This window comes from Oreochromis aureus, linkage group 5 (assembly GCF_013358895.1).
Source record: "Oreochromis aureus strain Israel breed Guangdong linkage group 5, ZZ_aureus, whole genome shotgun sequence".
Taxonomy (NCBI): Eukaryota; Metazoa; Chordata; class Actinopteri; order Cichliformes; family Cichlidae; genus Oreochromis; species Oreochromis aureus.
Genome location: NC_052946.1, coordinates 13,677,124 through 13,691,625, shown reverse-complemented (window position 1 = coordinate 13,691,625; position 14,502 = coordinate 13,677,124). Strand labels below are relative to the sequence as shown.

Genomic DNA, 14,502 nt, shown 5'->3' with positions numbered 1-14,502 from the left:
AGCTTCCTGTGTGGCTGAAGAATTGTAACAGGTAAGATAAGTTTTAGGACTCTGATTTTTAAGGAAAGGGAATAAAACAGCTAGTTTATGGCATTGGTGCAAGGTAAATGCTCAGTTTGAAAAGGTGTACCAGTATCTAGTGCTTGAACATACCTGGAAAAAGTAAATAAATAAATAAATGACTTAACTCACTTACCATAAATTGAACGAAAGCAAAACCCCTTCCAAGTCCTTGTTCTTTTGAAAATTTAGTCCGGAGGTTCTCTGTGAGTTTATCTAACTTGACGGTAGTTTGCTTTTCAGTGGACTGGATTAACAGGTTCTAACTGAGATGAAAAGCCACTTTGCCCAGAGAGAAAAGGAATAAGATCCGTCCAGCTCATACTGCTTCATGGTGGCGAGGATACCTTGGGCTTTTTAACAGCAGGCATCAGCACTCACACAGTAAACCTGAATTTGCATAACACCTGAGTCTTTACGACATTAATTTGCGTTGCATGCGCCGAGAACAAGAAACAACTCACAAGTGAACTTTGTGCAAATCTGAGAAGAGTGACTTCTTTGAAAACTAAGAAGGCTTTTTAATAATTATTTCAGTGCTAGATGTGTTTATGTGTGTGTTAGTGATGTTTGATGCATTGATATGCGGAAACATATCAATGCAGAACGGTAAAAATACATTTCATCATCACAGAACCAAGCAAAGCCAATAAAAGGTACTTCCTTATTAATCAGCAGTGGTGTAAAGATCTCAAAAGTAGGATTTTTTATTTTAGTCTGTGTTTATACTCATTTATACTCATACTCAGCTGCTTTTTATCCAACTATAGGTGAGCTATTGATACAGATTTTTACATTACAGATACAGAGTTTCAATGTTATAACAGTTTTTAATACAAAAACTGCAGTTTAAGAGTACTGATAAGCAAAGAATTCATTCTACATGATGGAAACTTACTATTATTAACTGGCACATCTGGATTAATGTAGCTGATATAGCTTTTTCATGTATGAATATTTTATTTTATTTTATTTTATTTTATTTTATTTTATTTTATTTTATTTTATTTTATTTTATTTTATTTTATTTTATTTTATTTTATTTCCGGTTTAAGAGCTAATGCATCATCCACCCCCTCTTGTGGAAGTCTCGGGGAAGTTCCACACTCTCTCCTTCAGTTCACCGGGCTCTGGGCTCGCCAAGCGGGTTGTCATGGCAACTGTACAGCATGCGCTTACAAAAACAAGAGCTTGACCGTTCACCCACCGCTCTCTCGACATTCGACATCCACGGCGCCATCTTCTTCTTCTTCTTTTTCAAGCCTTTAGATAGGCTCTCGTTTAAATAGGAGGGAAGCTGAGGAGAACGGGAGGATGAGCGGAGCCAAATCCCGCGGCGACCAGCCTGTTGCTGAAAATGTCACCAGCGGCGGGCACGGCACTGCGGCTCCTCCGCGGGACCGCAAGACAGGCGGAGGAGTTCTGAAGAGGCTCAAGTCCCGAAGGAGCCAGCAGGTGGACGGCAGGGCCGTAACGGAGGAAGACCTCCGGGCACAGACTGGACACATCACCCCGGAGGACGTGCTGGGGCTTCGAGTAGCTACTCGAGGTTTGAGCCTCTGTCTTTGAAACAGCAGATTAAATTTTGACATAAATCTAGAGCAAGCGATACCGTAATAACATGCTGTTCGAGACGGAGAGGAGAAATACATATCTGACAACACAAACAACTGTTACGTCATTAGCCAGACTTTCTATTTTTAAGCGTCTTAATGGGCACTTGAATTGTAATAAATAGCAGACGTTTTCTATTGTCACAGTTGGGTAGTGCTAAAGATCATATTAGGACTTTAAACTCCTCACAAATGTCCGACAAACAAAACTAAGCACTGCTGTGTACACAGTGGGGCTGATCTGGGTGGTCTTAGGTATGGTCTTCGTTAAATTAAAAAAAAATCCAGTTAAGTAGATCCCTATCTGTGCTATGGCCTACATGTATAGCTGTCGGGAGCACATGATCTAAGAAAGAGAATTAAAATCGTGGAAGCCAAATAACAAGCTTCGTGTGATCGTGTCTTTGTTTATGACATAACTAAATTGTAAAAGGACGATCAATGCTTATATTGATCTACCCTTTAGTATAAGCACACAGAGTGAGGCTGTGTATTTTGATTGCTGATAGACCTGCACTGAGGCAAAAGCTCCACAGTTCCACTCATTTTATGGTTGTATGCCATAAAATACACCGTGTATGTGTATATATTCAAAGTTGCATGTGCAAATGTGCACACAAAGCTGTGTAATCAGAGTCTGAGCATGGTCTGTAACACATTTTGCAAAAATGCAAAAGCAGCCTGCTTTTGTATTTTAAGAGCGATAGCTCCCTCTCCGCCCACACAAACAGACACGGGGGAATAACTCCTTTGGTCTCTCTCATTATTTACAGGGTACCTCTGTAAACCCGAGGACAATATTTACAACATCGAATTTGTCCGCTTCAAGATCAGAGACCTGGAGACAGACACGGTCCTATTTGAGATTGCCAAACCCCCACATACAGGTAGTGTGTGTTAGCTCACTGCTTGTGTTTTTTTATGTGGTAATGTAGATGCAGATTAGCTCCATAGTATAGTGGTTTTTTTGTTGTTGTTGTTATTGTTTATTTGCCTAAAAAGCAAAAAAACAAAAAGCAAAAAACAAAACAGAGGGAAATCCCTGGTTCAAGCCCAGGAGGAGACACCTGGAACTGAGGGGAAACACAAATCAGGAAGGGTTCTGTGGAGGTCACCCCTTATGAATAAGGGAGCAATCAAAAGTAGCTTCTGTAATGCAGGTGCAGGTGACAATCATAAGTAGCTGCCTCCAAAGGGTTAACCCGCCTGACAAGGGTTCCTAAATGGTTTTTAATAAGCTGGGTTTGGAAACATGTGTCACCTGTTATTTTGATTAAAAATAGTCTTCAGTATGGATCATAGAAAACGTCTCTGCCTAATCTTGTCGGTATCAGATGATGATGAGGAGAACAGAGAGTCAGACGCCAGCACAGGCCGGTTTGTACGCTACCAGTTCACCCCAGCATTCCTGCAGCTGCGGACCGTGGGAGCCACGTGAGTGACTCACGCATAATCTACGCACACCTCATCTGCTCCGTACGCAAACAATGAAAACAATTACAGCATTATCTTCTATCAGCTACACACCCATGCCTACTATTTTTATCCATGTGACTGTAATAAGCTTCTAATTTTCTAATTCTATAAGAACGCAAAACCTGCAGTTGTTAACACCCTGATCTCCTTTTTTTCCTCTTTCTTTCTTACTTTATTCACTCAGGGTGGAATTCACGGTTGGGAACCGGCCTCTAAGCAACTTTCGCATGATCGAAAGGCACTACTTCCGTGATCACCTGCTGAAGAGCTTTGATTTTGACTTTGGCTTCTGCATCCCAAACAGCCGTAATACCTGTGAGCATATCTATGAGTTCCCTCAGCTGTCTGAGAGCCTGGGTGAGTCACCTTTTTAAAACTTTTAACCATAACAAGAGCATACAAATGCCGAAACCTTCCCACGTGGAGATTTTATAGCGTTTTATCAAATGTCGATTGTCTAGAAGAAGACTAGCTTTTGGCATTTTGTACCGTGCACATACCAAAGGAATACATCAGCATTTCCTATTCTTGACATTTGCTTCAATTGATCTTTAAACCCATATTTGTCATGCATCTAAGCACAACAGTAAACATTTGGTTACATTTTAGCAGGACTTTTGCTGGCGACGTCATTACTGATGAACACATGGGCAGCTTGCCAAAAGGTATTTGTAGTTTTATTAAGCCAGACCTCCCAGACAACCTCAATTCCAAAAGAGTTGTGACACTGTCAAATGTAAATAAAAACAGAATGCAATGATTTGCTCCTATATCTGCTATACCAATATTTTATTCACTGAAGAACATAGAAAGCATATCAAATGTTTACAATAAAAAAAAAATACAATTTTAAGAAAAAAAAAGAGATCCTTTTAAATTTGATGACAGCAGCACATCTCTAAAATGTGTTACACAATCATTTATGGACTGCTGGTTTTAACAACAGTCCATAAATGATCTCTGGGAACTGAGGAAACCAGGTGCTGGACCTAAATGTTATCCTATTCTTATCTAATATAGAAATCTAGTTATTGAGCAGTCCCAAATAACTACATTATAACTAGAAACTTTGTTGCAATTTCAATTTTATGATGTATTAAATGGTTTCAGTTGGTGAGAAGTCTTCGACAATGAAGCCATGCTATTGTAATAAACACAGTACACAGTTTATCATTGTCTTGCCGGAATATCCAAGGATTTCACTGAAGAAGACGTCGTCTGGATGGGAGAATACGTTGCACTAAAACTTGTATATACCTTTTAGCTTTGAAGGTGTCTTTTTCCAGATGTGCAAGCTGCTAATTCAGTAGGCATTAATGCACCCCCATACCATTAGAGATGCAGGGTTTGGAACTGAAAACAATCCAGATGTTCCCTCTTCAGCATTTCTTGATCATGTGCACATTATAGCTTTGTCTTTACTTGATAGCACTTTAACCTGAATTTGTGGATAGCACAGTGAACTGTGTTTACAGACAGTGATTTCTGGAAGTATTCCTGAGTCCATGATTTCCAGAATAGAATCATGCCTGTTTTTAATGCAGCGCTGCCTGAAGGCTTGAAGGCCATTGTCCACTGCGCATGGAGATTTCTCCAGATTCTCTGAATCTTGATGATATTACGTACTGTAGATGATGATATATTTAAAGTCTTCACATCTTTACACTGAGCAACATTATTCTGAAACTGCTCAGTGTTCAATTGTTCAGTGTTTTTCTGTAGATTGGTGAACCTCTGCCAATCTTTACTTTTGAGACACTCATGCAGTCATGCAGGTCACGGTAATCTAAGGAGCTCGGAAGGAAAAGCGACCGGACTTCTTTAGGTTTCTTGAAGACAGCTCCCATTAGGGCTTAAATACCTGGGACTCTCCACCATTTGGTCTTAGAACTGAAGAAGCTTTTCGGATGAGAGGTGTAACGTCTTCAGGGAAGTTAAACAAGTCCAGAGGCTTTTCTTTCCAACCTCTGCCTCTCTTTTTATGCCCAGTCATGTTGCTGACCTGCTACCACTTTAGCAGGTCAGTCAGAAAATATTTTTTTTAGTACCACTTATTTTCCCAGGCTTTTGTTTGCCCCCATCCCAACATGTTTTTTAGATAGACTCTGAAATAAATTTTACAGAGTGTTGTGTTTTTGGAAATGCGGCTCTAATTGTATCCAGAACATCACACAGATTTTCTGTATGAGACATTATGTCATTTTCTTCAACACTTGGCCATGGTTTAGGTTTTTAATCCTGGCTTAATACTATAATACTAACCATAAACGCCATATGTACTTTGAAACTGTTCTTGGCTGCTGTGATAGTTGCCACTCTTCACTCTGGCCGGGAAGAAATCCTTCCTGAAGCAACAACATGAAACAAACTTTAGCCAAAGCTAATATGAAGCTTCAGTAACGAGCTAGCTAAAAATAGTCGAAATCCAGACAGTCTGTGTCAGTTTCTTGCCAGAGTTTTGTCTGGTAATCTACACTCGACTATCACAGAGGGCTCAGATGAAGCAAAACACAAAGAACTTTAAAAAAGAAGAAGCAAAAAACACTTTGAAAGATGTCATTTTTATTGCTTTTGCAGTACGTTAGCGTACATGACAGTGTATAATGCACACAGCATTACTGTTTTAATAAACAGTTATATTTACTTGTGTATCTAGTATATGTATACACTATACCTTGTGATGTTGCTGAGCCTTTTCTCAAGGAGCGATAGAGTTACTGAAGTGTTTTTTTGTTTTGTTTTTATTTTTAAGTTTTACTTACATGGATATTCAAAAAGTTTTCACTGACATGCATTTATCATCTGTTTTGCAGTCCGTCAGATGGTGGAGTGTCCTTATGAGACTCGGTCAGACAGCTTCTACTTTGTCGAGAATAGACTGGTCATGCACAACAAGGCAGATTATGCTTACAACGGAGGACAGTGATGTCTGCCTGCTTGCGTGCAACCACACACACAAACACACGAACACGCTCATACACGCCCATCTGCTCACTTTTATTGATATATACACAGGCACGCACACATGCATGTTTCTGAACATACATATGACTCATACCTGGCCCGGGAGCTGCTGCAGACACGGTTCAGTTGCCTCCAGTGTTTGTAAAGATGAATTACCATTCGTTGCAATCACTTTCAGGAGATGTGTTTTGCATTAGTGTGAGGTTACAGATGGGTTAATTTATAGGCTTTTGATTATAGAGAAATCTTTCAAATCCGAGAGAGCTTGCAATTTGCAGCCGTGTATAACACGTGGCTCAGATCGATCAGATGGACATTAGTCTTCTCTTTACAATTTTATAAGTGTCCTAACAGCCATTGAGTGAACACACACACATTTGCATACACACACATGCACACTCAATCCCCGAGTGACACACATAGTGTTTACACAGGGTTTGTCAGAAGCAGCTGTTCTCAGAGCTGCCGCCTCCACAATCCACTCCAGACAATGTCGGGGGAGAAACAGAGGAGCCATCCACAAAAACACTCCTGTCAAACGCACATGGTCACTCCTGCAGCCCCCTCCCTAGCTCCCTCTCCGCCCACACAAACAGACACGTCAATAGTAGTACTGTATAAGACTTTGAATTCAACCAAAGGTTTCTGACATTATCACTGTTTTTTATTTATTTATTTATTTTTTATTTTGCAGTTCTGTGACGGCTCGTTAAGAAAGGCCGTGTCAAGTAGAAATTTCCCCCTGGTATCTTCAGAGAGCAGCAGAAGTGTCCCAAAGATGTCCTGGTTTCCTTATTTCAAATTGGAGCTGTTATGTTTGTCCTTATTTTCTGTCATTTAGCGTTACGCTAACAGATGCTGATTTATAACAAGGTCGCAGATAACAAGGTCAGCATATGTACAAGTTATCACCACAAGCTCTTGGCTCTGTACGATGCCACAGAGCTGTGATTTCCTTAAGATGGTCATCTCTCACTGTGAGCACACCGGCCCCACCCACCTGCTATTCAAACCTTGTCTTTGCAAGAGACAACAATCAAATGTAAATTGTTTTAACAGGGGTAGGGAGCTTAAAATGGCTTGTTTCAGACAGCGGACATCCCACTGTAAGGTAATTGTGGATTATTAGAAAATGTGAATCACGCAGCACTACTTTTAATCTGGAAATGAGCAAATTACGTCCCCTTTTCTTGGTGACAGCAATCAATAAAAGTGAAGATTTTCTGAACATTTAGGTTTGATTATCTGTACTTCCAATTCCTTATCACAAACATCTTAAAAGCTTGATTATGTCTGATATTTGAGTTTGTCTTTATCCTAACTGGACAGCATACTATCTCTTGGTAATTTGTAAACTTTGGTGTTCGGGGTTAAAGGTGGTGTTTGTAAAGTATATACATATATATATATATATATATATATATATATAATTTGTAAAAAAGTGAAATGATTAAATAAATGTAAATTTTCAGGTAGAAAATGTGTGAAGCTTGTTTCATTTGTCAGAATGGGAAAAGTTCAGTTTGAAATGAGAATATCCCAAACATGGCCACTAGGAGGAGTTGTACCATAATACATTTAGTGCCACCGGTGTCAGTTTAGTTGTTTTATGCTTTAAGTTTGTTTTTGTTTTGTTTTTTTCTTGTTGTTTTTTTAATCATTGTGGTGGGACAAGTTTGCATTAATTTCTTGTGTTTGGTTAGGGCTTCAAATGAAGTCATGATCTGAGCTCCTTATATTCATGCATGACTGATTTATACACGAGACATGAAACTGATAACGTCATGTTAACTTGGGGCAGGGCTTCATGCAGTACATTTCAAAAATGAGTCCACTTTGATCATCCCATTTTGGACTCTTGTGATTTTAATCAGATCGTTGTTTATCTTGTATCAGGGTTCATCTCTCTCAGTTTCCATCTGTTTCCAGCTCCTAGGCTGAAAGTCTCATGGTGTTTTCTCTTTCCACACCTATGCAGTTTTCATTGCCTCCCTCTCACGCTGTGTTTTTTTCCTTTTTCCTTTTTTCTTTTCTTTCCCTCTCTCTCACCTGGTAACCAGACCTCTGGACTGGAGTGTTGAGTTTCCACTTTCCCATAGAAGAGGACAATCTGAGCCACACAAAGACCTATAATGGACCCCCTCTGCTCTCTCCTCCCTTTGCTCTGGCACTGCACAGCTGCACACACACATGCACACAGAAACACACACTGCATATGTAACAATACATGCACTGCCCGTTCAAGTCCTACCTGCTTTCTCCTATTGTTTCTCAAAGTAAATCCTTTGCTCATTATCACCCTATTTGATCTGGTGTTCAGGCACATTAAATCATTGTCATCGAATCTACATTTTCACCATCCTTGAATACACCTTTAATATATCTTATAATAGCACATCAGATTGGAGACGTGACATAAAAACCATTTTAGCTCATCCTTAAATGATTTCCTGAATCTTTGTTTTGCAACTGTGGCCAGGAAGTGGTTAAAAAATAAATTTAGCTACAATAATAAGAGCGTTTCAGACAGTGTGGACATCACAAGGAGAGCTGGTTTTAAAGTGTGAGAAAAAGCTGTTTAGATGCAGCATTCATTTTCTGTTTTTTTTGTTTTGTTATTTGTTTTCCAGCAACACTCTTTAGCCACTAGCAGAGTGCTAGCTACTAGCATTTGCTAACGGTGACTGACTATGTGAGCGAAACTATGTGAGAAGGAAAATTATTAAAAACAATAAAGCTGGGGACACAATTCGCAAATGGAAAATAATGAGGAGAAAGATGATAAAAAAAATTTTATTGCTAAGAGAAAATAATTTGATTACAGTGAGTCTGGTGTTTTCATCTGTTTTCATCTCTAGCAGCTCCCCTGTTGCATAAAGGGCCACTTTATTAGATACAGATTGCTAGTATTTGGTTGGTTGCCCTTTTGCTTTCAGAGCTGCTTTAATTCTTTATGGCGTAGATTCAACGAGGTGCTGCGAACATTTCTCAGAGATTTTGGTCCATATTGACATGCAGTCACACAGCTGCTGCAGATTTGTCTGCTGCACATTCGTGACGTGAATCTCCCGTTCCACCACATCCCAAAGGTGCTCTGTTGGATTGAGTACAGTAAACTCACTGCAATGTTTAAGAAACCAGTTTGAGATGAGCTAAACTTTTGTGTACATTATCCTGCTGAAAGCTGCCATCAGAAGATGGTACACTGTGGTCGTCAAGGAATAGACGAGGTCATCAGCAATGCTCGGGTAGGCTGTGGTGTTTAAACAATGGTTAGTTTGGTACTAAGGGGCCCAAAGTGTACCAAGAAAATATCCCCTATTACACCACAAGCCTGAACCACTGATGCAAGAAAGGATGGATCCATGTTTCAATGTCATTAATACCAAATTCTGACCCTGCCATCTGAATGTTGAGCCAGAAACTGAGACTCATCAGACCAGGCTACATTTTCGTCATATCTGTTATCCAAATTTGATGAGCCCATGTCAACTGTAGTCTCAGTTTCCTGTTCTTAGATGACAAAAGTGACACCCGGTGTGGTCTTCTGCCACTGTAACGTGTCTACTTCAAGGTTCAAACGCTGTCTGCTCAGATGCTCTTCTGCATACCTTGTTTGTAACACATGGTTATTTGAGTTACTGTTGTGGTCTTATTAGCTTGCATCAGTCTGGACATGCTCCTGTGACCTCTGGCATCAACGAGGCATTTTCAACCCTAGAAACGATTCTGTGTGAAAATTCCCAGTACATCAGCAGTTTCTGAAATACTCTGACCAGCTTGTCTGGCACTGACAACCATGCCCTTCAAAGTTACTTAAATCGCCTTTCTTCCACACTGATGTTCAGTTGGAACTTCAGTAGGCAGTGAATAACTCGTTTTGGTAGTTGAGTTAACAAAGTTATAAAAAATATGTTTTATATTTCTGTTTTGTTGGACTAGTTTACTACATCTGGAGATATTTAAAGGTGTACTCTCCTACTTGATCCTATACATAACGATAAGCTATGTCACTCATGAAAACCTTTAAGAAACCTACAGATCCTAGGTCATGAATGAATTTATGAAACTTGCAGTTTCTTCTCCCCCTCAAAAGAAGTAAAGTATTACTTTAAAATACATACAAACTGATGGTGTGAAGACTCAGTGTGTCAGTTGCTGATTAGACCACAAAGCAGGGTGCAATTTAACTGTGAGCTCATAAATCAATAACCACAGCCTCCCATCAGGCTGTAGGCCCTGCACACTGCAGCACAGCAGTAACGCAGCTGTACTGTACTAAACTATGTGTTGATATAAAAAGAATCTCGATATATCCAGTAGGACTCAAAAATTACCATGCACGTGTGCGTACAGACACATCCACAGCAATAAATAAGCACACTTTCCAGGGATGATTTGTGTGTTCCCAGGCCTTCGTGGAACACATTTCAGCAGCCAGTTGTGGATTGACACACACACACACACACACACACACACACACACCGGAAACAAGTGGACAGGTGGGATAAATCAAGCGTATTCACGCACCCTCCCCCGCGTGCACACGTATATCTCTGTAACTGGCTTCCCCATATATCCTGTTCAGTGAATCGCGCCACATTGAGATTAGGAGTGAAAAGCACAGGTTTATCGAGGTTCCCCTGAAACACACTCACACACACATACGGATCTACACACGCAAGCAGGGGGACGGGGGGGACAGTGGTCTTCTATAAATAGCAGCTAGGAATGGTGTTGATAGGTCCTGTGAAAAGAAATGGAGGGGGGGAGTGGAAAAAGGATTAAAAGAGATACAGGGACACACTATAACTCCACTTGTTCGTAAGTGTGTGTGTGTGTGTGTGTGTGTGTGTGTGTGTGTGTGTGTGTGTGTGTGTGTGTGTGTGTGTGTGTGTGTGTGTGTGTGTGTGTGTGTGTGTGTGACTGTAAGGTACTTTGGAGAGAGTATGGATTTCTTGCCATCAACACAAAACAGCCTTTCTTGGATCTCTCCCATCACCCCCAACAACAGCATCCAGCCACATCCCTCCATCTCTCTCTCTCTCTCTTCTTACCTACACACACACACACACACACACACACTACCTCTAACCCATCTTATTTGTCTTTCTCATGTTCACTCTCCCTTTCTTGTTTTGATTTTTTTTCCCATCTTTCCATCCGTCGTTGCTCTCCAAGGCCCTGGTGCGAAATCCATCATGTGTTAAACACCATGTTATAAAGAAAAGAGATGAGTCACCACACGGTCCTCTTAGTTTAGGTCAGCACAACGATGTTCTCAGAGATGGTCGTGACTCCATCTGTGTCATTATGTCATTTCCAGCAATTACTCTGTGACATCATCTCAACCCCTGAAAAAGGTCAGGGTGAAAACATGTAGGATGGAGCGTGTACTGTAAATATAAATAAACACCTTCATCATCACAGCTACCTTCGTAAACACTCGCTGTCGTTTCCCTGTAGGTGAAAACCTACTTTAATGCTTTTTTTTTAAGGTATTATGTATTGCATTTAAATAAAGATCTCATTTTTGACCTAGCGGATGAGCAAGGCTTTGTAGATGTGACAAGAGATAGCAGATAATTAGTTATCCGCAAGTTAATAAAGCACTCAGGGCAGCCGTGATGGATAGACGGTCCTTTAACAAACTGTGATTCCCCGACCAATTTCCATGGTGGCAAGAGCAGTATTGACAATCTGTCTTTAAGTGTTAGGTCTCTGCTGATGTGTAGGCAGAAGCCTTTGTGCAGCTTGTGTGTGTGTGTGCTGTTCCTGCATTCGTCTGCCCAACTGTCTGTGTGGTATTACAGTGCAGATTTCCGCCGCTGCTTACACTCATGTGGCCGTCAGACAGAAATAGTCATCAAGGTAAATAGTTTGTGGTGTGTTGGTGCTTACAGGAAGCCCACAGCCACCTTTGGAAGTCTCCCCAGAACCCCCAGTCCAGTTTGTTTTGTGTGCGTTTGATTAATAAAAGGTTAACTCAACCCTCAGTCAACTGTTAAGAGAGGCATGTAAATCTCCCCCGCAATCTCTTCCTTCCTCTGCCTTTCACTCCTCCCTTTGTCTCTTCCTTTGCCACACCTTCCCCTGGGGGATGCAGGGATTGTGATTGGAGAAGAGGTGGGGCTCCTGGCACAAGCACAGGTGTGCTCGTTTCCTCCCTTCTCCTCTCTCTCATGTAATGATTTCTTCAGCTCGCCACCTGCCAGGTGGAAAAAACACCCAGAGCAAATGGAGCGCTTTAAAATGGCCTCCTGGCTTCCGCTTTAAAGGATTTTCTTTTTTTCTTTCTTTTTTTTTTTTTTGCTTGTTCAAACATTCCATTTTCATCCCTTTTCATTATCCATTGACTACGTTTAACTCAATGAAGTCTTCCTGGAACTACTTGTTGCTTGTTTACATTTTGCGTCACATTCAAATGACGACTCCTGGCTCTGAAAAACTGTTCACCGAGGCACCCCCACTAGCTTTTCAGATGATCAGAACCTGGCTCTCTAGCTCCATTCGCTCGACGCCACTTCTCGCCTCGCCCTTTAGAGCTGCCTGGAGGGTGGCGTAGAGCAGGTCCCAGGCCCCGAGAGGTCAAAGTTCGCTCACGAACAATGGAATCTCACTCTGGGTCAGATGCAGTCAAGGAAACAAAAGCCAAGGATTGGACAAACTTCTGTGACAAGGAGACAGAGGGATGAAGATGCATAGAGCAAAAGCCAAAATGAGACATGGAATGAATGCACTGAAAACCTTTCTCATACACTTACCCAGACACACACACTCACACAAATAACTGTGCAAATTTTGCTTTCACACACACTAAAATCTGCCAAAGCTGTTGCTTAAGCCCATAAAACAACTTAGTCAAAGTTTCTCAGGCTACAAAAATCTGTTTCCCAACAGTTCTCTCATTGTATTTCTTGTCTTTAAATAATAATCGCTTGGAGAAACCAGCACGCTTCAATATCACAACAGTTCAGGTAAAACCAGAACTTTTTTCCCTTTAACCTATCTATATCTTTTCATGTTGCTCCAACTTGTTCCTTCCCCTCCCCCACGCTGCTGTCTTTCTCCTCTCTCTCTCTCTTTTTTTTTATTCACTGCCATTGATCATGCATGCAGAAATTCAGCACACCCAACCACGGCTCCAGCCAGGATAGGTTAGCTAGTGCAAGGCCCTGTCCTACATACTGTTCCCTCGCTACGGTCCGCCAGGCCAGTCACACCCTCCCCCTGACCTGCCTCTCCTCACTGACTCAACCCCCCCCACCACCACTGCCACACACACACAAACCCCCCGCGGCCCATCTCAGAACCAGCACAAGCACAGATCATCATGCGGTGGTGGGAAAAGTTAACTCTTCATGACTGAACACTTTTTAGTCAGGTGCAGGGTTGTGTTTGATCATTGCTCAGTCTGTCCTCTAACTTGCAGCACACACACACAGACAAGGGATTGCTTGCTGCTGTGATCAGATTTGACAGAAAAAAAGTATTTATGGATTTTTATTATTATTACTTTTAATCCTGGCCAATAAAGCTCACCAAAACAACCTGGGCCTGTAGCTTTGACAGCAGTATGCTGTTAACCTTTAGTTTCCAGTGTCTGAGTTTTAATGTGGTGAGTGAAAACAAGTGCACTTCACGCTCCTTTTTCAGCGCTACACTTGTTTCACTTTGGCCGGAGCAGCTGAGGTATGTGACGAAACTGCCTCAGCTGACCAGGCTAACCGCGGCCAAGAGAAAGGCTGACTTAGAAGTAAAGCTGCTAATCTTCCACTTAGCTGGTTAGGGCGGCCTGTCATGTAGTAAGACAGAGAGAAGGTGGTTAGGTAGGGTCAACTTCAGATGAGGGCAGTACTGTGATTGGGTAACTGGATGAAGAATTAATGAGGGGTGAAGAATGCAGACAGGTGGCAACACCTGATTTGATGGGAGGGATGGCTGTGGGTGCTAGGTTGAAGGGAACAAGTGGACTAAGGGTGGATGAGGGTTGGCTCAGGCAAAGATGGTTGATGGATGGAGGGTAATTTAAAAAGAGGGACTTCCTGATGGTTTAAAAGACTAATGATTGTGGGGGCAAGGTTAATGACAACAATACAAATGAACTAGGACACGACATTCTACATCACATTGCATAAAAGAGATGCACACACGGATGAGGCACAACATTAAAAGCACTCGCCCAATATTGTTTCAGTCTTTCTCGTGCTGATAAAAAAAAAGCAGTGTTTAGTCATCGATCACAGGAATATCCAGTGGTGTCTGGAACTGGGATGTTTGTAGTGGATCCTTTGTTTGCTGTGGTGGCATTTTGAGATCGAATTCAGGAGTCGGGTCGGTTCATACCTTAGTCAGGAATTCCAAACTCATTTTATAGATAGTTCCCACC

General features: G+C 41.4%; 1 protein-coding gene across 3 annotated transcripts; it reads left to right on the top strand.

The window, feature by feature from the left end:
* The first annotated feature begins 1,163 nt into the window (after positions 1 to 1,163).
* Positions 1,164 to 7,566, top strand: LOC116326395 (protein unc-119 homolog B-like). Of its 3 annotated transcripts, none has more exons than XM_039611840.1 (5): positions 1,164 to 1,609; positions 2,447 to 2,560; positions 3,008 to 3,107; positions 3,334 to 3,506; positions 3,759 to 7,565. In XM_039611840.1, exons 1-5 carry the CDS (start codon positions 1,375 to 1,377, stop codon positions 3,872 to 3,874), a joined length of 738 nt encoding a protein of 245 aa, XP_039467774.1. In that variant the 5' UTR covers positions 1,164 to 1,374; the 3' UTR covers positions 3,875 to 7,565. The 3 variants fall into 3 exon arrangements, with proteins under 3 accessions (XP_039467774.1, XP_031603505.1, XP_039467775.1); XM_031747645.2 differs by having other exon boundaries at positions 5,963 to 7,552; XM_039611841.1 differs by lacking the exon at positions 2,447 to 2,560 and having other exon boundaries at positions 3,759 to 7,566.
* Positions 7,567 to 14,502: the final 6,936 nt, after the last annotated feature.